At 31.1% G+C, this 23,958-nt stretch overlaps 2 protein-coding genes across 2 annotated transcripts in view; one reads left to right on the top strand and one right to left on the bottom strand.

Annotated features, from left to right (window-relative positions):
• The window catches only part of LOC111618390, a 4,140-nt gene extending 2,123 nt beyond the window's left edge, over positions 1-2,017 (bottom strand). The window contains exon 1 of the mRNA XM_023359904.1: positions 1,870-2,017. Within this exon, the coding sequence (XP_023215672.1) occupies positions 1,870-1,960 (91 nt within the window). The 5' untranslated portion in view covers positions 1,961-2,017. The remainder of the gene's footprint in view (positions 1-1,869) is intronic.
• Positions 2,018-13,954: 11,937 nt separating this feature from the next.
• LOC111618411 (acyl-CoA-binding protein-like) lies at positions 13,955-23,019 on the top strand. Its single transcript, XM_023359941.1, has 4 exons — positions 13,955-14,112; positions 18,427-18,541; positions 22,773-22,835; positions 22,903-23,019. The coding sequence occupies exons 1-4, from the start codon at positions 14,098-14,100 to the stop codon at positions 22,977-22,979; spliced, it is 270 nt and encodes an 89-aa protein (XP_023215709.1). The 5' UTR covers positions 13,955-14,097; the 3' UTR covers positions 22,980-23,019.
• Positions 23,020-23,958: the final 939 nt, after the last annotated feature.

Below are 23,958 nucleotides of genomic sequence, written 5' to 3'. Positions count from 1 at the left end.
CCGCAAAAGCGCAAAAAACCGCCTGTAAATCTTGCATGCCGCTTTATATTAACACTTCCTGGTCCCGATTCTATTTCTGAACGTCTCCTGTTCACGTCCAGTCAAACGAACTATTTTCAACGTTTCTGGAACGTTTACGATCGTTCTATAATCGAACCAATATTCGAATGTTTTGTTCGAATTTGTTCGAAGAAATTCGAACAAAACATTCGAAATAGAAAGCCACTTTCAACCCCATATCTCCCGCACCCTTATAGCTATCGAGACGCAACCCCCCTGGTGCACGAATGGAGACTTGGGGCTACTACCACATACAAACGCCATTCACGTGCGATGTGTAGTTTTGGCGGTAAAGTGAAATATAGGGACATACATGTCCATTTTTATATACATATATAGATATAGATATAGATATAGTTTTTGTTTTTATATAAAAGACTGTTTCTCTTCCTCTACATAATCTTTCTCTGATTCGATGTGTTTCCCTATAATTTTCAAGTTGCTCTTCTGTCTGATTATTTCTGTTTCGTTGATAATTTTCTCGTAGCAATATTAGATGTACTGTACTTTTCTTTCTTCCGTGGTTTCATTTCCCCGCTCCATCTTTTGCCTTTGAGATATGATTCGAGACCGCAAAAATTCTTTTTTGCGCTTTGGCATTGTTTTGTATATTTTTACTTTTCACACTTCACTATTCACTTTTCACTTTTTTCTGTTATTCGTACACTTTTACTTATAAAAAATCAACTGAAGCATGTGCGTCACACGTCTCCAAAAGCCATCCCCACTACTCACACATAACGGTCCTCGACTAATCCAAAACATTTTCGACTATTCGAAAACATTTAAGATTAAGATTAATTAACATTTTCTCACGATCCAACTACGTGATAAGCGCGGGGATATTACCGCATACATTTTAATCAGAAAAATATTAGAATTATTTTTAAAGGTAATTTGTGATGTTTAAAGAGGAATTAATCTACAGTATAATTGAAGATCTTATTGCCGTTCCTTTCCAACTCCGTCTGAGTTGGTTTCTTGTGTATCACGACTCGATGTAATGAATCAGGTAAGTTGGAAAGCACACCTCCACACTCAAATTGAATATATGTACAGTTTATTTACAGTTGTAGAAAGTACAAGTTGGAAAACATAGTGTATGTACAGGATAACCATGCGTAGTGAATTCATGTGCCAGATTGGCGTCTGGGAACTAATAACCTTTGGAGAGACCTCAGTCAGATTGTGGAGTCGGCTCAACTGCACTTTACAGTATATATATATAAAAATGTAATGTTCGTTTGTTGAAAATCTTAAATCTCCAAAAGTTCTTTCACCGATTGCTTTGAAATTTTGATACAACATGCATTCGAATTCGTGCGTGTTTTTATATAATTTAGATGTCGAAATTCCCCCCCGCGGGGAATTTCGACATCTAAATTATATAAAAACACGTGGCTGGGTCTGCTAGTTTAAAATATAGTTAAAGTGTACCTAGGTAACCCTAATGGCGGCGCTTCTGACTGTCTTTCCTTCGGGAGCACAAACAGTTCAGCCGCCAGCTCTCCTCGGGGAGCCTCCGGCAGTCCGCCGAGTGTTTAACGTCACTAGTTATTGATTCACGGTAGTTCTTGAACAAAATAAAAATATATATATAGTTAATCTAACCTAACCTAACTGAAGAGCTGCCATTTGGGTTACTTAGGTACACTTTAACCTAAAATATTTTACTTAAGAATAAATAAATAAACTAGGCCTATTAGTACAGTATTTATACTAGTTATTGAAGTATTTATTAAATAACTTCTTAATTAATTACAATTAATTAAAAAGATGTAAATTTCTTTATATAAAATTATACTCTACCCGAGTTATTTGGTCGCTTGCAAAGTACAACTATATTATACTTCATTTCGAAAAATTTGCTGTAAGTTAATATGCTTTCGATAATTATCATAGGTAGGAAATTCCAATCTAGAAGATGAATGTAGACCTTTTTAGTTGATAATGGATAAGAAATAGAAACTAATATAAAGCAAACATGATAACACAATCTCTTCCGATATGATGTCAAACTGTTTGGCTAAAAATAAAATAAGTTATAAGGTGTGGCCGCACGCCATATTTATACTAATATTATAAAGAGGTAAAGTTTGTAAGTTTGGATGTAGGAGGTAATCTCCGAAACTACTCATCCGATTTCAAAAATTATTTTAACAATATTTAGAATAGACCTCCAGGGCGGACATAGGCTGTATATTATTCCCTTAAACTGTGGCTATACGCCATATTACAGTAAAGCATCGATTATCCGACTCAATTGGGGATTCAGGTTGGTCGGATAACTGAAAAAATCGGATAACCGAAAAGAACGAAAAAAATACATTATTAGTATAGTATATTAGGATATCCCATGTAATTAGTATATTAGTACTGTATATCGCTATTAACCAACCTCGCGTTGAATTTTCATCGATGTTAAGCCTAACAAATTTTTTTTAAAAATAATAATCGTCGCTATTGTATCGTTAAAAATTATTTTTAAAGTATCACTGGAGTTACGAAGGTTTTTGTGTGAAAGTATATTTTCCTCTGGTGTGTAAGAATAGTTTATTTTCTTAAATTATTTTATTGCTCACGAAACAAACAACCACTCATAATTAGAAAATTAAGTCTCGTTTAAATATTGGCCTCCCTTCAATGGTCGAGCCGTTGATGCCAGCTAAAACACGCAAAAATTTAACAAAAATAATATTAAAGTAGCCAAGACATAGCCAAATATTGTAGTGCCACATCACTAGCGGACATTTGAAATTTACCGACTAGAACGGTCGGTTAACCGATGTGACGGTTAATCGGGGTCGGATAATCGATGCTCTACTGTCCTTCTGAACACCGGAACTGACGTCATTAGCATGTGTATTCGTGCTTACATGTCTAGTTCGAAAGTAAACGCGAACGCTAACAAGAAATATGGCGATTTCCTGCAAATAATATTAGATGCGGTATATAAGAGAATAGTAGATTATACATACATATAATACATATTTAAAGCAATTGTTTTACCTAGTGAATGGATGTGACGTTGTTCTTTTGTGGTGTAACTAAACTGAGTTCAAAATTAACAAATAATTGATATTAATTAAATACAAAACATTTTTTTTTTTTTCTTTTCTCTAAGGGTATTGGCGATCGTTTTAACAATATATAGTATATTTACAAATTTTGTGGACTTTCGTCATTCTCGGTAAACGAAAATCTACGAGGCTTATTTATCTTCCTGCCAGAGTGGGTTATCAGAACACGGGATTGTACTGAGACAGGTTCAGTTATTTTGTCAGGTTCTGCTGACTGTTCGCCTGCTCAGGAATACTTGGACTAGATGTAGGCATGCTGTTAACTGTGTCTTTTATTTTTCAAGTTGGCAATTCTGTTGTTCTAGGAGTCTTCAATAAATGATGCTCGTTTCTTCTACAGGGTGTCTCAGTTAAACGTTTCAGAACTTCTAAGAGGGGTAGGGTGCATCCCGACGACTCGGAATCATATAGCAATGTGGGGTCGGAAATGCTTTCCTGGCGTTGCGCTAAAGTTCCGAGCGTTCTTGCATGGACGTGGTGGTCCCGTGCGTTGGCATGCTCGGTCACCAGACCTATCGTGTCTTGATTTTTATTTTTGAGGGCATATGAAAACACTGGTTTATGACACCCCCGTTGACAATGCTGAGGAGCTGGTTGGAAGAATCGCAGTAGCTGCCGGAGAAATTCGAGATAAGGATGGATTATACCAGAATGTTCGGAATTCCATGCACCACAGATGTGAGGTCTGCATTGCAGTCAGTGGAAGAAACTTCGAACACTTTCTTTGACCCATATTCCTTTTGTTTTTGNTTACTGTATACTTTTGGAAAAACTGAAGAAAGAAATCGAAGAGGCCACACTTGAAGAAGAAGGTTCTGTTTCACCACGATAATGCCAGAATCACTGAACAAAAAATAAACGAACTTAGCTTCCAATTAGTTCCACATTCACCGTACTCACCTGATTTGGCCCCCAGTGACTTCCACCTTTTTCCAAATTTAAAATAATCCTTGGTTGGAAAGAGATTCCACTCAAATGACAAAGTCATCTCTGAAGTAAACGAGTATTTTGCACAACTTGACAAATCGACCTATTGTAATGGCATAAAAAAGCTAGAACATCGCTGGAATAAGTGCATTGCTAACAAAGGAGACTACATTGAAAAATAAAAATAGTTTTAACATTATTTTGTTTGTTGTTCTATTTGAGGCCGCGAACTTTCCGAACAGCTCTCGATCTATTGTAATCTTTATTATTGTCGGGTAAGTAGTTACCACGGAAGCGAGCTACTTGGTTTGTTGTTGCCATTAGGCAGTGAAAGAAATTGGTGTTGTGAGAGAACGAGGGAATCCAAAGAACTTTTCTGTATAAGGGCTATGGTTGTTGATGTTTATATGTAATATGTCTGAACACAAGGTTAGAAAAATGTTTGATCACGAGCAACACTAAGATGCTAGCGGAACGAGTGCTAAACACAGATTGATGAAGCATGCGTACAATCCTGGACTTCCCATCTCCTCGTCACTCATTATGCAAAACGTCGCTCGTTAACTACAGCGAGCTAACACGGCTAGCTGATCGGCGCGAGCGTGCGATTGTAGTGTTACTTCCGGTGTTGGGAATGATGACGAATACAGAAAATACTGACGAATATGGAAAAATAAAAAAGTAATGAAAATGTGACGAATATCGAATATTACGAATACAGTACAGTATATCAGGTTCCATTGTAATTGTATTTCCTAACAGCAAGCGTCACTTAACGAGAGAGGTCTTGCACGGTTATAATGAAACCGATAGCTTCATAGCCGCTTATATCTTTTGTACGTTTCGATACATAAATACTATTATAATTGTTACATATTGCTTGTAAGTATTAAACTATAATGTACATGTCGATGTATAATGTCTGAGTACACGTTACGTCATTTGCTTAACGATCGTTAAACGGTGCACACGCACGTAGATATCGAATAGAATAAGTACTCTATTATCTAGCAAAATATATGTTTATACAATTGCAGAATATTTTTATAAATATTAATACTTTCAGAAAAATAATCCATACATAAATAGGATTGATTGTCCAAATTTGAAGTTTTGATTAATGAAATTGAGTAAGGTTGATTATTTTAAGATAATCAAAATGGGTAGTTAATATAATTGCTTTAATGTCCTTAAATCGTTTGTTGTTTGTTTAAATTATGGCAACGCAATACTTGGGCGATCTGCATAGGATGATGCCTTCCTGGAGGTCTTTTTAATTAAGGGAAACTGGCCCCTATTTAGGCGTTACAGACGTGGAGAAAATCCGGAAAACTCCACGTGGAGAAAACTCGAAAAACTCCACGTGGCCAGCTCGTCCGAGCGAGGCGTGAACCCACGACAGAACTCCCAGTGATCAGGGAACGAAGATCGCTTGGCCACTAGTGGACCGACCCTTAACTTGTACTTTATTCTAAAAATTGTCAACTTAGACTTATCGGGTTTTTAGAATGATTACACTGGTGTACCGGTAATACTACAGGTGAAAAAATAAAGGTTTTTTGTTTTTTTGATTAATTAAGAACTCATCCTTTTGCAAATAGCCGGTACACCAGTGTAATAGTTCTAAAAACCTGATAAGTCCAAGTTGACAATTTTTAGAATAAAATGGGTAGTGTTTAGGGTCTGGGAATGGATTAATACGCTTTCCATTATTTCTAATAGAAGCAACTCATTACTGGATTTTTTTCTATTATTTCTAATAGAAAAAAATCCAGTAATGAGTTGCTTCACTTTCCGGCAACGTTTAGTGGCGCCATCTGTTATGAAATTTTATTTTTATAAACTTGTTATATTTTTACAATTATAAATTATAGAATTTTTACTCGATTTCAGGGGGTGCAAATGCCCCACTTACCCCCTCTGCAGACGCCCACGGTTAAACCTCTAACGACGGCCACTGACGGTAACATAAAGAACGGTCGCTATTTAGAGGAAGTGGTTGTTGAAGANTCATTTTTACAATTATAAATTATAGAATTTTTACTCGATTTCAGGGGGTGCAAATGCCCCACTTACCCCCTCTGCAGACGCCCACGGTTAAACCTCTAACGACGGCCACTGACGGTAACATAAAGAACGGTCGCTATTTAGAGGAAGTGGTTGTTGAAGATTTTCAACTGTATATACATTATCTAACATGTATTAAATTAAATCCTGACCTAATGTAGATCTGTAAAGCTCTACAGTAGGTCAGGATTTAATACTTGTTAATATATACAGGTATTTAAAGTTTCTCTAGACTAGTAATTCTCAACCTTTCTGAGGCCGCATGAAACCATTCACATACTTTTTATTACGCAGAGCATTAGCATTAATATATTCAAAAATCGATAAGCAATTCCACGTTTACTATTCTCACGAAACAACGAAGCAGCCTACCAGTGTTCGAGTAAATAGAATCACTGAACACTAGTAAAAACTATTGGATACTGATCGTGAGGCCAAAGGACAGGCTACGTGGAGTTTTCCGGGTTTTCTTCATGTTTGTAACATCTAAGTAAGAGCCGGTTTCCTTGGGAGGTCACCCCATCCGCAGGTCGTCTTGCCATAACCAAATAAAACCAACAGTGAAGCATGGAATAGTAAACATGGAATTGTCTACAGAGTTATATATTGAGGTACAGTACATTGGAATAAATTCGCAATAAAAACATTTTGCCCGGTGGAAAACTTGGTAGGTCCGCGGAACACGGATTCTGAACAACTGTTCTAGACAGAGACTAAGTGAATATAGTATGCGTATTTAAATTTTGAAATGTTTTATTGTATATGTGCAAAACTATTGTTTTAAAATATTTACTTATATNCAAAATCCCTACAAAATGAATTATTATTGTACAATATAATTATTATTATGAACTATCATTGAGGTTATATTTAGAAACATCGAGATTTTGGTCTATCCCAGTGGTTCCCAACCTTTTTTCATTAGCGTACCCCGTGACATGTCATATCTCTAGAATGTACCCCTCATTTAAGAAATTTAGTGAGTAATCGTATTGTTAATTTTACATATTGTAACTTTAAATTAAAGAAAAAAAAACTAAAAAAAAAATGTATAATAAAGTTGTGATTGTTGCTAGGAACATTTTTTATCTAATAATTTTTTAATACCATTAGTTTGTGATACATAATATATTATTTTTCTGCCATAATAACTAACTTTTCTCTGTACCCCTAAACAACCTATCGCGTACCCCTAGGGGTACGCGTACCACAGGTTGGGAATCGCTGGTCTATCCGATGAGATCCGAATCTACGAATTGAATTGATGGAATTAATTAAGCAACGCAATACATAAGCGATCTGTCAAGAAAGAGGAAACTGGTCCCAATTCAGGTATTAGACAAGTGAAAGAAACCCGCGAAACTGCACGTGGCCAGCCCGTTGGTCAGGCGCGAATCCAGGATCAACTACCACTGTTCAGTGGTTTTATCCACACGGCTGCTAGTGGGCCTAATTTGATTCTATGGTTACAAAAATTTATAGTTTTATACATTTTATATTTGTCTTTAATATTCGAAAAAGCCACAAGCAGAAAAATTATAGTAGATCAGTTTAACGAATTTTATGAAAATTCTAATAATATATTTAATAAATTAAAGCAGAAATCTGTAAATTTATATATCAAATAATATTTTATTTCGTAATAGTTTATAGAGATTATACGTTTGATAATAAGTAAAGTATCTGTAAATGGTTATCAGCTAAACTTTACATTTGATAAGTTATATCTACTTATACTTGTCTCTTCACTTGTATATCTACTACTTAAAGATTCAATTGCTTTTCTATTGTAAATCAATCCCACAGCCAGAAATAAATCACTAAGAGCTACAGGGACAAGCTGAAAAAATTCTGACTGGTATTTTCTCTTATCCAGTCAGCCTATTAGCTACAGTCCAAGTATAAAAAATGTAAAAGTAGCTTAAGTTACTTGATGGAAACAAAAGGATACATTTATAAACTCCATATGGGCATTACCGACTAAGCTAAGGGGTTTAGTCACCTCATAGCTATGGCTCTGTTGTAAATATAACTCTATATAACACCAAACGAAATAAAATTTCACTTATTGGGGTACCTATCTCGATAGAGATCCACTTAGCCTGCTACAGTAGAGCGTCGTTTATCCGAATCAATTGGGGACTGGGGTTGTTCGGATAACTTATTTTTCGCATAACCGATTATGTACGAAAAAATATATTAACCCATCCCATGTTAAAATTTTTCTCTGTTGCGTGTCGCTTCGCGTTGAATTTTCGTCGATGTTAAGCCTAACGTAAGCTTTTTAAAATAATAATTGTGGCTTTTGTATCGTTAAAAATTATTTCTTTATTTTTTACAAACAAAATAAATATATAGAAAAATATAAAAACCAAAAAAATTATACTTTAGAAGTTAATTTAGTATCAAAAACGTTCGATTCAGCAAGACACACAGTCCTCAGAAAAACACCACACAAAAGTGTCAGTGCTGCCAGATGAAACACACGCCAACAAAAAAAATATTGGAGTAGCCCAAGATATAGCCAAAGATTGCAGCGTCACAGCACTAGCGAAAATTTTAATTTTCCGACTGGAATTCTTTCGGATAAACGACGCTCTACTGTATTAGTACTGTCTCTTTTTCTACTGTATTAGTACGTCTATTCTAATAAATACGTTTTTGTATATGTGTAATGTACAAAATAATTGTGGCTTGCCTACCTACGAGTTACTCACAATTTGGTCCCCTAATCGAAAAGTTTGGGCAACACTGCTCTATTCAAACGCTCGACTTTTCTTTGTATATTAATAGTTTTATTTGCCAACAATATTTATGTTCTGTACAGTCGACCCCGCTATAACACGGTAGATATGTTCCATTCTTTATGGAATTGATGTTCTAAGAGTCCTTAAATACATGAGCCAATCACAGCCCGGCAGATATGCAGTTTACGGACTACGGCTGTTTGAAAGGTCTTCTTCCATAAAATTAATCGATTCTAGACTAATTCGACTCAACATTTCCAAAATACGTATAATTTTTTGGGAATAATCCATATAAACTATGCTATAAACAAAAAATTGTAGGATTACTTACCGAGTGTGCACCGTTCGACTACGCCATTGCTTAAGCTTGTTTTCGTCGTGGAGCTTGTCATCGAATGGCGCTCGCGTGCTTCCTGATAAATTATTTTTTTTGCGAAAAATTCGCTGAACTTTGGAGACATCATTAATATAAATATAATTTTTATGGACGATAAATAATAAATGGTTTTTAGTAGGTCCGCTGCTGGTTTAAACTCAACGGTTTGTACAATATCTGCTATTGGTCTAGATTCGACCAATCCACGCGAGTCGGCGATGACGTTTTACCGAATTATACGAGTTTTTTTAGCGTGTTTGTACGAACTCTGTCGCAATTTTTTCGTCGTGATATAGGAATCCGAACTATATGAACCCGTGTTATTTCTAAAATACATATTTCTAAATTACAATTATACATATTTCTAAATTACAATTTAGAAATATGTGAAAATCTATTAAAAGTGATTAATTTATAAATTAAAAAATTTATAAATATTTTGTCCAGCAGTGGCCAAGTAGATAAAACTACTGAACGCTGGTTGTGGGTTCGCGCCTCGTCAATGGCCGCATGTAAAGTGGCATTTTCCGGTTTTTACCACGTGTTTAACTTCTGAACAGGGACTAGTTTCTCGATCTAATAAAGGGATGCCTCCTGGGAGGCATCCCTTTATTAGATTGTCATATGTTGTGTGTTACCCAATCCAATCCTGAATGTTGTAAGCTCCTTTTAGCAAAGATCTTATTAAACAATAAAATTTCTCAGATTTAAAAAAAGTAAACTATAATAAAAAATCCTATAATCCTATCCTAATAGATATATTATGATGTGAATAAATACATTAAAAATTTAATTTTTTTTTTGTAACTTTATAGTGTCTACCACAATAGAAAATTGTGTTGCGTGACGACCCAGATAAAATTTAACCCGAATTCTCATTGACAATAGAAGAATATTTTATTAAGCATTTACAAAAAAAAATTATTTTACAGATGATTTTAATATTGAAAAGATGAGATTAACATGTAAAAATTAAATTTAAACATACTTTCATTCTGTAGATTCTTTTTATATTCTTTTAAATTTTATCGGAGTAGTTTACTTGACAATACAAATTAGTAAAGAACATTTTGAATTAGATTCGTTTAATGAATACAGAGGAAATACTCGAATACGCGATTATTCGCTCATGAAGGTATTCATGAATCGCATGAATACCATCCAATCGCAATAAGATCAGTTTTATTGAAATTCGTTTTCTTCCTGCTAAATTTTTAATCAACTTAACTATTGTTGGATATGTAGAACGATGTCATTAGATTTAACAGTTTAAAATTGTGTACATAAATTTGTGTACATATTCATCATTTCATGGTGGATATGTACACAAATCTATTGAGATATAATTTGTTTTTAATTGTAATATTCTTCAAACAAATAATATTTCTCTACCTAATTCATCAATTATAGGCGGTTGTGGACTTTCGGATAACAAAACTTTCGAGCTATTGTACACTGGTCTTTCTACCAGTTTTGATTTCGACAACATCAAAACTATTGACCCGAAACATTGGACACTTATTCTTCTAAGTCACAGAATTATTTTGAGATGGTGACGGTCTTGTATAAACGGAAATATAGATTTCCTTTTATTCTTTCAAATATTAAAGAAAACTTTAAAGAAAATATAAAAGTCAGTTTATAAAAATGATCAAAAATTATTCAGAATAAAGTTTCGCAAAAATCAAATTATTAAATTATTCATGTCAATGTATATATATATATATATGCGTCCACAGATAATTTTTCAAGAAGACAAAGCTTCCAGACAAATACAGTAAAACCTCGATTTAACGGACAAAATTTCTGGTCCGTGTGTCATGTGGAAAATTAATACCCTGTTAATTTAAAAATGCTTTTAATATGTAATGAAATTAATAAGTTATTATTATTTTGAAATCCAAGACTCACCGTTCTTAGGCTCTGAGCTTCACACACAACGGGAGTGTCTCAATACATATCATCACCCGAAGACAATAAATAAGAAATTGTTTTTGTGTTTTTGTCAAATTTAAATTTTGATTTCTTTTTAAGAACATTATTTATTTGTTTAGTTAAATACAAATAAAATGTCGTGTACTTTCAAAAAAATGTTTAGTTCGATCCTATATTTGTTTATTACAGTCTCAGATCTACAAGTAATAGATAGTACAAATGAAAAATTTTTCTGTAAAATTAAACTTCTTGTATACTTAATTGTAATTACACAAACGTATCTATGTAACTAAAAACGGATAAACTAAATAATTTGTCAATTTTTTTAACACGCATTCTGAAAAACCTACTTTATTATATAACGGACTTTCGGCTTTAAGTATACTCCTTCGCCCGAATTAGTAAATCGAGGTTTTACTGTACTTATATCAATAAATTTTTATTTAATTATTTAATATTTTGAGTTTTATTTCCACAAGTAGATTATAGAACAAGGGTGGGCAACCTTTTTTATAACATGGGCCAGAATAAATTTTACGTTTTTTCCGCGGGCCATAGTAGTTAATTGACACCTTGTGACCTGTAAATTTTTAGTCTGCAAATATGAAATAAATAAATAAATAAATAAAAAGAAATTAATTACTACAGTCGACCCCCCTATAACACTGTTGATTATTCCGTTTTATATGAATTCCATGTTGTATGAGTCACTTAGATTTTACAAATGCGTGTGCCGGGCTGTGAACGGCTCACCTATTTGTAAAATCTAAGTGACTTTAAACACAATAAAAACAGCACTATGTAGTTGGATACGACAGACATTACATTTTCTAATTGCATAGCTTTTGCACATAGATTTTCTTGATGGATGATGCGATGAGATATAAATAATTTAGAAAAATTCTGTTCTCCCATTTTTTGTTTGAATAAGGAAATGACTCCCTTATTTTTTCCTGTCATTGCTGCCACAACACTTCAGAAAATAATATTCAATTTAAACTAGACGAATTACATTGAAAAATATTTATTTATAATTTCTTCTAAACATCTCGCGGGCCGGATAGAAACTTTTCGCGGGCCGTAGCTGGCCCGCGGGCCGGGGGTTGCCCACCGTTGTTATAGAATACAGTATTGATCAATACAAAAGGACAAACAAAGCGTCACATAATCGAGGGTGTACGATTACATAACACAATCATTTTTACAATTATAAATTATAGAATTTTTACTCGATTTCAGGGGGTGCAAATGCCCCACTTGCCCCCTCTGCAGACGCCCACGGTTAAACCTCTAACGACGGCCACTGACGGTAACATAAAGAACGGTCGCTATTTAGAGGAAGTGGTTGTTGAAGATTTTCAACTGTATATACATTATCTAACATGTATTAAATTAAATCCTGACCTAATGTAGATCTGTAAAGCTCTACAGTAGGTCAGGATTTAATACTTGTTAATATATACAGGTATTTAAAGTTTCTCTAGACTAGTAATTCTCAACCTTTCTGAGGCCGCATGAAACCATTCACATACTTTTTATTACGCAGAGCATTAGCATTAATATATTCAAAAATCGATAAGCAATTCCACGTTTACTATTCTCACGAAACAACGAAGCAGCCTACCAGTGTTCGAGTAGATAGAACCACTGAACACTAGTAAAAACTATTGGATACTGATCGTGAGGCCAAAGGACAGGCTACGTGGAGTTTTCCGGGTTTTCTTCATGTTTGTAACATCTAAGTAAGAGCCGGTTTCCTTGGGAGGTCACCCCATCCGCAGGTCGTCTTGCCATAACCAAATAAAACCAACAGTGAAGCATGGAATAGTAAACATGGAATTGTCTACAGAGTTATATATTGAGGTACAGTACATTGGAATAAATTCGCAATAAAAACATTTTGCCCGGTGGAAAACTTGGTAGGTCCGCGGAACACGGATTCTGAACTGTTCTAGACAGAGACTAAGTGAATATAGTATGCGTATTTAAATTTTGAAATGTTTTATTGTATATGTGCAAAACTATTGTTTTAAAATATTTACTTATATATATATTTACATTAAAATAATATATATATTTATATTTTTTCCACGAAAATATTTCAATTCTGTTTGTTCATGATTACTTTGTATACATTAACATATTTTTGAAACATGACTTAGATCTGTTTTGTAATTTTAAGTATAAAAAGTAGACACTTGATTTAAAAAAAATACTATACTAAAAGATTATGTAGCTGTTTATAATTAGAATTAATTAACGATTATTTATTATTATTAATTTGATTTTTTTAAAAAAAAACTCGAATTGGACAACCAAGAAAATTCTATCGGGAATGTAAAACTTGTTTAATTTTATACAGAATTATTCTATTATCTTATAAAATTACGTAATTAATCTATCAACAAGTAAAATGCCCATTTAAATGAAACAATACAATTTTAATCAATTAACATAAAAAGTAATTGGTTCCGTAAGCTTGTTATAGATAAATATTTTGAAATTCAAAATGTCCTATTTAAATATTCCATCGTAAATTGTCATAAAATTATTTTCGTAATTTTTCTAGAAAAAATAAATAATAATAATATACGTATTTTCTATTCACCGAAATAAAATTACAAACTTCATAAAATTGATCAATCTTACTAAAGACCCAGATTCTAAATATAAAATATTAAAAAATAATAATAAATTGTTTTTTTTATGAATTACGATATCTATTACGAATCTCGAGCGGAAGTAGGTCATGTGACAATTTGTAAAAGAAATGGCTATTGGTTGGACGTTTAGTTTCCTCATCCTTGGACTTCGAGTTCGGTAAAGTTGGGCATTTGTTTTATTGATCTCGTTGGTGTCGTCTGCTGTATTTTGTTCTCTGATTTGCTATTTTTCTCCGCCGAAGATGTCTCTGGATGAGGTAATTCTATTTTAAACGTTGTTTTAACTCGTATATTTCGACCGAGCCGATGTTTTAATTTAATGTTTCGTTGTGTAAAAGCATTGTTAGTTTAAATACAGAATTAGATTTGTCCGAATATTACACGTTATTACGTCAATTTGACATCATACTTGCAGTTTTCTTATGAGAGAGTTCGATAATGACGTCAATTTGACGTAAAAGCATACACTACTTAGACAAAACGAATGCACCCTTTAATGTCATTGACCCTTTAAATTGTTATAAACGTGGCTATTGCCTGGCGATGGTTTCCTGTTTATCTTATCTATTTCTATTTCTTTTCATATTTGTTAGTTTGCCGACGACTTAAAATTCCATAAACTGTGTCAAGACAATTTTAAATGTAAATCTAGTTCATTTTTTAATAAATATTTTCCAGTTCAGTGTATTAGGAAATAAGTAAAAATCATGATTTCGTTTGTCCTAAATAATTACGAAAAATATGTTACTATTTGTTTTAGTAATAGATTGTGAAAGATTAAGAAAATTTTTAATTAAAGTTTCTTTATCAAATATATTACTGTGTTATTCGCAGAGAGATGATGAAAAATTAAATTTAGTGTAATAATTTCACTTGAAAAAAAAGCTGCTTAATTTTTTTATATTCAAGATTTTATGATTTTATAATACATTGATTCTAGTGATCATGTTTGACATTATGCATGTTTAAAACATTAAAGGGAATGAGGGGTTTGTATCTCCATGTAGTCTGATTTTGGGGGCTATATTTCGCAAGGGGACACAGGTAGATGATCTTTCCTTTTACTTTTTTACTCCTATGAATGTAGTACTGTATATGGTTCTGATGAAGTCCCAACTGCCTCATTCGGAGCTGCATTTGTATCTTTAAAATGATGATGATTACAAAGTTTCTAAGATAATATATTAAACATTTCACTTAAAATTGAATTGGAATTGACATTTCATTATGATTAAGCAACAATTCTAATACTAGTTTGTCAAATTTATTCTTAAGTTTGGCTATTTAATGAATAATTTGATTATTCTTCTGTCGTACACGGTTGCTAAATCCTTATTTAAATTATCCTGTTGTTTAATAAAAAAAAATCATATCCTCTGAACAAATTCAGATGATAGGATTTAGTTATAAAATAATTGTGTTGTAAATTTTAAAATTCTTTTATGCAAGATTTTATGAAGATACTGAAAATACTACTTTTAATAAAAGTTCAAACTCAACTACAAGTTGAATTTATTTAGTTTATTTATCTATCATATAATAAAATGATCCAAAAAGACAACTGTATTTTTTATAACAAATATTTTAAAATACTGTAATAATAATAAACAATTTAAAACAATTGATTCACATTTAAATACATTTTAAAATATTTGTATTTCTATGTAATTTTATAACTATTTTTTCGTAATAATAAAAGGCTTTTTGTAAAATTATTGATTATGAATATACTCTAATTTTTTCCTTTCTATAGAAATACTAGATGTGGAAAAACTTATGGATATTCTGTATATTAGCAAACTAATATGTATGAAACAATATATAGTATATTTAATGTTTTTACTTAAACTGTTTGTTTTGAGGAAATACTGAATTCTAGAACTTTTCAAGGATGAATTTTGTTATTTCAAAATATTTAGAATTATATTTTTCCTTATATATCTCTTAAGTTATGTACAGTATATTAATTTTGCATTTAGCATATTGAATACTTTATCTCTTATGTTATTAATATATTGATTAGAAGTTTAGATAAGCAATATCAGTGAAATTTAGAATAGAAAGAGTATCTTAAGAAGATATTTAAAATATTCAAGTTTTGATGTAATCTTTTAATCAGATTTTTTTTAATAATTAATTTTAACATAAGTATTTCCTCTCATATTATCAGTAATAAGAAATGTTTTTTGAAATGATCTTGTAATGTACAAATTTAAAACATTAATTTAAGAAATGTATATTTAATATTGAAAATTGAAAAGCAAAGTGATAGTAATAAAATTATTTAAACTATTAGTAATTAATAAAGTTGAGGTCAAAGACATATTCAGGGAGGGTGGTGCTGGAGAACTCCCTTGATATTAAAGCAATCAGTTTTGTAACTCTACTTTAAAATAAATATAATGTATATGACTTCAATTGGATAAGATTAGGTAACTAAAGTAATTCTAAGGTAATTGAGTAACATTCTCTGAAAAATGACAGGATGTGCTTTGGTACTCCGAAATCTGCCTATAGCAGCATGTATACGTGGTATTCTCAAAATCCTAGATATGTCATTGTGTGAGGTATTGAAATAACACCCTGATATTCTAATGAAAAGCTATGGAATGTCCCTGAACCCCACTAAATTTGTTAATATTTTGATATATTATTTCCATAAAAAGAAAAATAATATGAAAAAAACCTTTTCTCAAAAACATACAAAGGAAAACTGGACATTGTAAGTCCCAACATTAACTATTTCTAGTTGGGATTGAATTAAATCTTATTTTGACTCATTCCATGATCTAAGTTGAGATCTCATTATACTTAGTAACAAGTGAGTGACATTTAGAAAGTGAGAATGAGGAAAAGCAATCTGTCTGAATGAGTGATCAGGAACAAAAACTAATAAAAAAACCCTGAATTTCAAGGATGAGATATCTGCTCTTTTTGATTTCTCTCAGTGCCAGATCTTACTTGGTTGCACTCTCAACTATCTCTCTCTCTCTCTCTCTCTCTCTCTCTGGATTGACATCACCATCATGGGACTGCCAAACAATGGAAGGATTGTTCTCTGTTGGACAGATCCTCTTCTCAGGACTCTTCCAAAGGAAAAACAGAAGACTCAACAAACTTTCTCATCACTTAGAAAACATCAAGAGCACTAATTTAAGCCTTTTTAGTATAAATAAATCAGGATAATTTCTTATAACCATCAAATCTGTCGTACTCAATACAAATCTCCACCTCTCTTCTGTTCTGACTTGAGCACACAATTTAGCCACCTCACAATGATATTTAAAATCCTATATACCAGGACGGGCCAAACCTTATCAAGACAGGAGTTATATATTTTGTATCAGAAATAAGAGCATTGCATTCTGAATTAAAACTGTCTTTTATATAAGTTTTTATTTACATGACTTAACTTATATGATAACTGCAGAAAGGATCTAGAAGTGATGAAATATCACCCATCATAGCTATATACTGTCTGGATAGCATGAATGCAGCAGCATTTATAATAATAATTGGTAGGTCTTTCTCCCAGAATATATACTTAATAATAGTCTAGTACAGGAGTGGTGGGTGAACTTGTGGAACATCAGGAGAAATCATCTGGCATGCAATGTATTATAGTAGAGTCCCTCTAGTCTGAACTAATTAGGATTAAGCCCTGTTTCGGATTAGCAGATTTTCAGAATAGCTGAATAATTAAAATAATGCAGAGGCAAGCAGTAAAACAGATCTGGTTTATATAGATCCAACACCATCAATGACTTTTGTTTCTGTTTTTGTGTGTAAGTACTGCATAGATCTGCTGTTTAATAGGCCATGTCAAACACTGATTTATTAATTTTGTACAGTATTAATACAGTACTACAATAGAATACAATATATTTTGTTGTGGAATTCTAAATATTTTTGTATTATTAATACCATTTAAATAACTGGAAAATACAAAAAAATCATATTTTGCGAGCTAAAAAAATTTCCTCTCCACTGACTGAAACATGTTCAGATTAGGCAGATGTTCAGATTAGTAGTGTTCAGACTAGCAGGACGCTACTGTATGTGATTTTGGTTTCACTTGTGTTTTTTAATTATCCTTTTGGTTTATCACCTAATCACCCTTTTTCAATCAGCCCCTACATTTATTCTAATTAAAACATATTTGTTTCATTTCCATAAATATCATTATTCAAAGTTTACAACTTCAGTATTCATAAACATTTTTACAGATAAGTATTATAACTATATGGCACACAGCTCAAAAAGGTTTACAATCCATGGTGTAGTATGTTTTTGATTTTCAAATCAAATATGCATTATCTATTAGTTGAAATTATTTTGAATAATTAAATCATTGTTCTTTATTTGAATTGATATGTTTGATGTATATTCATTCAATATTTATATCATCTCAACTTCTATCTGAATTTTTTTTATATAATATCTTATTAATTCTGTTTTCATAATTATAACTCCAAACAAAAATAATTTTATTGATTTTTAAATGTTTTAATAATTGTAACTTACATTAAAGTTCACTTAGAAATATTTAAAATGTAATTATTTTATTTCAGAAGTTCAACAAAGCTGTAGAAGATTCAAAAAATTTGAAGTCAAAGCCAATAGATCAAGAATTACTTGATATCTATGCCTTGTTCAAACAAGCTACTGTTGGAGATTGTAACACAAGTAAGATTACTGTTTTAATTTTTGATATGTAAAACTATATAAATACATTACTCAAACAAAACTTACATACATTTAAGAAGTTTGTATTGTCATTTAATAGTTAAGTTCAATACAATGACAGTGTAAATACTTAATATAAAATTAATCTAACATCAGTATTTTATTTGATTAAAATTGGCATGCAACATGTTAACAATTTATTTTCTATGAAACCATTGTTAATAAAATCAACTATATGACAAATTTTGTGTTTTTAATCAAAATTAATTCAACATATTTAGAACCATTGAAATGAAACATCTATTGATCATTAGTGATACACTTGGCTTGCCAAATAATACAGGATGCTAGTGATCTGAAGATATATTGTTGTTATATGATTGGGCAATCATATATTATATATCATTGATGAAATAAATAATAATTTAATTAAAATTGAAGGCAAAGTCAGTTAAAGCAATCATCTTTTCTTGCTTTATTTGGCTGACTTCTGACAGATATTGTCTTCAATTTTAATCAACATAAAAATTATCATCTGGCAAATTTTTGTAATATGTACTAAATTATAATAATCTCCTGGTATAATATATTTTATTCTGTTTTGTATATAGAATTTTTAATTTCAAATTTTTTTAAGAATCACTGTTTTCTGATTAATTAGTGAAAAGTCCTTTGTCATCTTAACACACTTCTTGTATTGCATTCAATTTATCATATTTAGAATCATACAAGACTCTGAATAACTTTGGTATTTTTAAATTCGAACAACTTTTTAAAGAAATTGTTTAACTGTAGTTGTTATATATGTTATAAACATTTTCATAATTATGAACAAGTGATTAATTTGCTGTATTTGAAGTATTTTATAGATTTATACTAATGATGTAGATTTATACTAGCATTAATACTCATTTATTGATTGAAATTATCATCTATATAAAGGTATTTTAATTGAATTTTGATTTTTAATTTTAAAAAATCGTTATACACTATATAAGTCTAATACTTGCACTATCATGGAACAATTATTCATTATTTTACATATATTTTCTAAAACAAAATATATATATCATGTTTATCCTAATAAAGTGTGCTGTCTATAACTAGTTTCAGCTTGCAACTGTGCTGTTTATTACAGGGTGACTATTATTTCTATTCTTCAGGACTATTGTGAGTGTGAATATTATTCAAGGGCTATTATTAAGGACTATTAATAGAATAAGTCCAGTAAATTTTTTCACTTTATTATTTTTATTATTATTACTCAAACAATAACGCAACACTTTTGACACACTCATTCTTTATTTCAACATAAGGTAAAAGTGACATTAAACAAATTGTAAGCTGAAAAATTGCGCAAATTCTTATCTTCCTGTAGTAGGCAGCATGCTTACTATTAGCGGGTGCTATCTATAACTTTTCTCATTTTGCAGCTTCACTGTTTATTAGAATAAATACAGTATATAACAAAATGTGATTTTTATCAAAATTTAATTACTAAATCAATTTTAAAATTAGAACAAAGCAAATACAAAAAATTTTATATGTACTTGTGCAACATCACAAAACTAAACTAGGTAAATCTACTTTGCTTTTTATATTGGGTTACAAAGAAATCAAATGTTTTCAGATTTTTCCAAAGAAGTATGTACAAAAGTTTGATATGTACAACATACGGGATGATGATGATAGACAACTTAAGATTAATCATCTGTAAAATCAATCTTACAAATTGATTTTACAAATTAATTTACAAATTGTTAATCATCTGTAAAGATGATTAACAATTTGTAAATTACTTTTAACATCTATTATTGCCAGCTGCAACTGCTTCTACAGTTTGTTTTAAATTAATTTTCTAAAGTCTGTATTATTTAATTTTTAATTTATTAGCATCCTTACTTTTTCCATTTTCTGTCATTATGCTTATGGAAATGTAAGGAAAAAAATTATTATGATTACTGTAATTACAGGAATGGATTGTCTTAGTTTATACATTGGGTTTTGGGAAGTTGATATATAAATTATATTATAAAAATTCCTTTAACATCTAGTGTCATTCATTATAGATTCATTTTTTTTTAAATTACAAGAATGTTGATATTTTCTAATTTTAAACAAATCCTCCAACTAACTAAAATAAAGAATATAATTTTGTCAAAATTTTTTTACTTCAAAATTCTACATGTTCATATCAAATATTCAGTGACTTTTTCAAGAATTACTTTTTTAATAATTGTTCTATTTAAAAAATATATACAGTATATATACCATTATAATGCAACAAATTGTAACTACAGAATCAGATATGCAAATTAAAATTATTTCTGAAGAATATAGAATGAATAGATTAATTTAATAGAATAAGGCAACTCAACACTTTGCAATCTACCAAGGAAGGGTGCCTCACTGGAGAACCTTCTATGGGAAAACTGGTTCCTATTTATGGTAGGTATTATACATGTGAAAAATCTAGAAAACCTAGTCCTTTTAGTGGGCTGCGAACCTGCAATTTGTAAGCATTTTTTAATCTAAATTGTTTCCTCAAAAGTAACGCAAAATTGTAATCTGATGACATACGTACTTTCCAGTCAAAGTCTTTACAAATACTTTGTCATTCCTGAAAGCCATCTTGAATTTTGTCATCTATAGGTGCTTTCACGCTTATAAACTTCATCATGCGCCACTAACCTAAAGCTGAAGTCATGATGTGCTCATTCCAGCTATTAATTAATCGATAGTACTGTACATGACGTTACAATACCTGATGCCGATTTAACATAATTTGTGTACTATAGCTCCTATATATGATATGAACGATATTTCGATTTAAGGTTAAACGAATTTTCCTCTAATGAGAAACAGTTCCTTCTGTTTTATTGTGCAATACGGTACTAAAATACGTAATTTATTTTTTTTAATTTCGTTATTTCGTTATAGATTTAACACCATCTACTTAAACATATTTTTTGTTTGTAAATACAATATCAAAGACCTTTTAAAATGTTTGTTTTTGAAGTAGGCTTACATTTGAATTTCAAACATTTCATTATTATAAATAGATGTGTAGAATACGCGACTGCACACCTTCCTCACAGAACAAACCTTTTTCTTTTTAACAACTCTAATATCAGTACTGACGTTAAAAAATAAGTTTAGGTTTAGCTTATGTCTGAAAAAATAATTGGCAAAGCCACACACAAAACGTTCGCCTCTCGTCCCACTGCAAAGGACGCTACTCAATATTTACCAACTAAAACGAATGCTTATTTATTAAAGCCACATGCTAGGCACAATTCGTTTTCTGTCCGAACACGAACTAACGTGAAATAATTGAACTTAAACGCTAGCAAGTCAATAATAATATTTGGGGGGGCATCTACGACGATCACTTGTCGCTCCTATGAAAAAAAAATGCACGCACTCATTCTAGCGATCTTGGACATTGTTACTTTGATTCACTATCTCAAAAGTCGTGTCCATGATTTCATTTTTATTACATTTTTACTTTCCTCGTCTTGTATTTATATGATTAAACTTTGTCATTTTACACAAAAACTGACAGATCAAATTTTGAGAATAAACTCAATTCTAAAAGCTCTGCCTCAATTGAGTTTTATTTTGACTTTGTTTTTCCGTATGTAATTCTAGAAAAACGTCATTTTTAAAGTTTATTATATTCTCAGCTCTTTTATAAATACAATAATTTTATGATTCTCTTGTACTCTTACCCAATAAATCATTAGCTGGATTGAAAACGAATCGAATATACTCGGATTCCAAATATCAAAAATGACGTCGACGTATCATATTTTTCTTGTTTCGTAATTGACATTCCTAGTATTTTTGTATATTATTGTTACATGTGGCAACTTCGCATCTCATACCTGGCATCTAAATTTGTTTTTTTAAAAAGTCACGATGACATCTGTAATTTTATTATTATTATTATTATTATTATTATAAATGTTAAATTATACGAGGATTAATTAATTTTAAGTGCTGCTTTCAATTATTTTTTCAAAAGAGAAAAAGACATCAAAAGCCATCAAAAGTCGAACACTTCCGAATTTTCTCTAATTCAAACTGTCCGAATGAGCACACCTTGATTTGTTATTAACTTGCTTTCCCCAATGTTCATTTCTAGATAAACACAATTAACTTTACATAATTATTATATTATAAAACAAATACAGTATATAATTTCATAGTGCCAATTTGAATATTGCAGGTCGACCTGGTATGCTTGACTTCAAAGGCAAAGCAAAATGGGATGCCTGGAATGGTCGAAAAGGTACAAAATTTTCTCTTCGTGTTGTTTTGAAAATGTTACTTGTATAATAATAATAATAAATTTTTAGGCATGCCAACAGATGAAGCCAAAGAAGCGTACATTAATAGGGTCAATATTTTAATCGAAACTTATGGATTAAAATGAAGTTTTCAAATGTGTAACAATAAATTATATGTAATCTTAATTTGATGAAAACAAGCATCCACGTTAGTTTTTTGGTCTGTTTTAATTAACTTGCTAAGTGCATTTAATCGATCTATCAAATGCTACAGTTTATTTCTTGAAATTATTATATAAAATATTTTAAATATATACAGAAATATGACAGCGTTTATACACAATTTTTAAATTTTGACAGAAATGAAATTGTATTACCTTGTTAGAGATAATCTTTTTGAATGGTTATTTACTAAAATAATAAATTCGTTTATAATAAAAATGTATACCGAATGCCTTTTCTTTAGAATGGTGGCAAAATTTTAATTGGGTTCGTTAAACTATTCTACAAAATTATATTGCAATTAATTGAAAGTCATTTTAACAAATTTTAATTACACAGGCAATACAAAGTTTTGGATGAAGCAATGTCGTCGTGAGAAATCAGGAAAACAAGCATCGTCACAGAAAAAGGTTCAGAAGTATATTTAGTTCCTTGAAGTCGTTGCACACACAACAATTTGGCTTAACATTTAGGGAATCTTTGAGCCTTAAAGTTACTTCACTAAAATTGCTCAAAGTAAAGCTCAAAGCCTTTTTCTGTGACGATGCTTTTCTTAAATTATCACGATGACGTTACTTCATCCAAAACTTTACACAAGCAACGACTACAATGTGCACTTTATTCACGTGTCTAACTGTCAAATCTAGTTCCAGTATTCTTATGTCACTACTTTCGAGTTTCCTTTATTTAGATGTTTTCGCTGAGCTGTAACTTTTCAGGCTGGTCCCACCAATTTTTATGGGATAAAAATTGTCCCATCACTAGTATTAAATGCTTGTAATCAGGAATTGATTGGAATCGAGAAAATCTCATTACGATTTCCGATCATTAAAAACGAGTCTTCCACATTTTATAAGGAAATTAATTATTTCAGTCAAAGATTAAAAATTTTCTTAAATCACA

This window comes from Centruroides sculpturatus, unplaced genomic scaffold (genome assembly GCF_000671375.1).
Source record: "Centruroides sculpturatus isolate CEXI.00-Female unplaced genomic scaffold, Cexi_2.0 scaffold10, whole genome shotgun sequence".
Taxonomy (NCBI): Eukaryota; Metazoa; Arthropoda; class Arachnida; order Scorpiones; family Buthidae; genus Centruroides; species Centruroides sculpturatus.
Note: the sequence above shows the minus strand (reverse complement) of the source record. Positions and strands in the feature narration are given on the sequence as shown.

Coding starts and splice junctions, on each gene's coding strand:
- LOC111618411 (XM_023359941.1), top strand. Junction 18,542..22,772: donor TGTTGGAGATTGTAACACAA/GTAAGATTACTG, acceptor TGAATATTGCAG/GTCGACCTGGTATGCTTGAC. Junction 22,836..22,902: donor TGCCTGGAATGGTCGAAAAG/GTACAAAATTTT, acceptor ATAAATTTTTAG/GCATGCCAACAGATGAAGCC.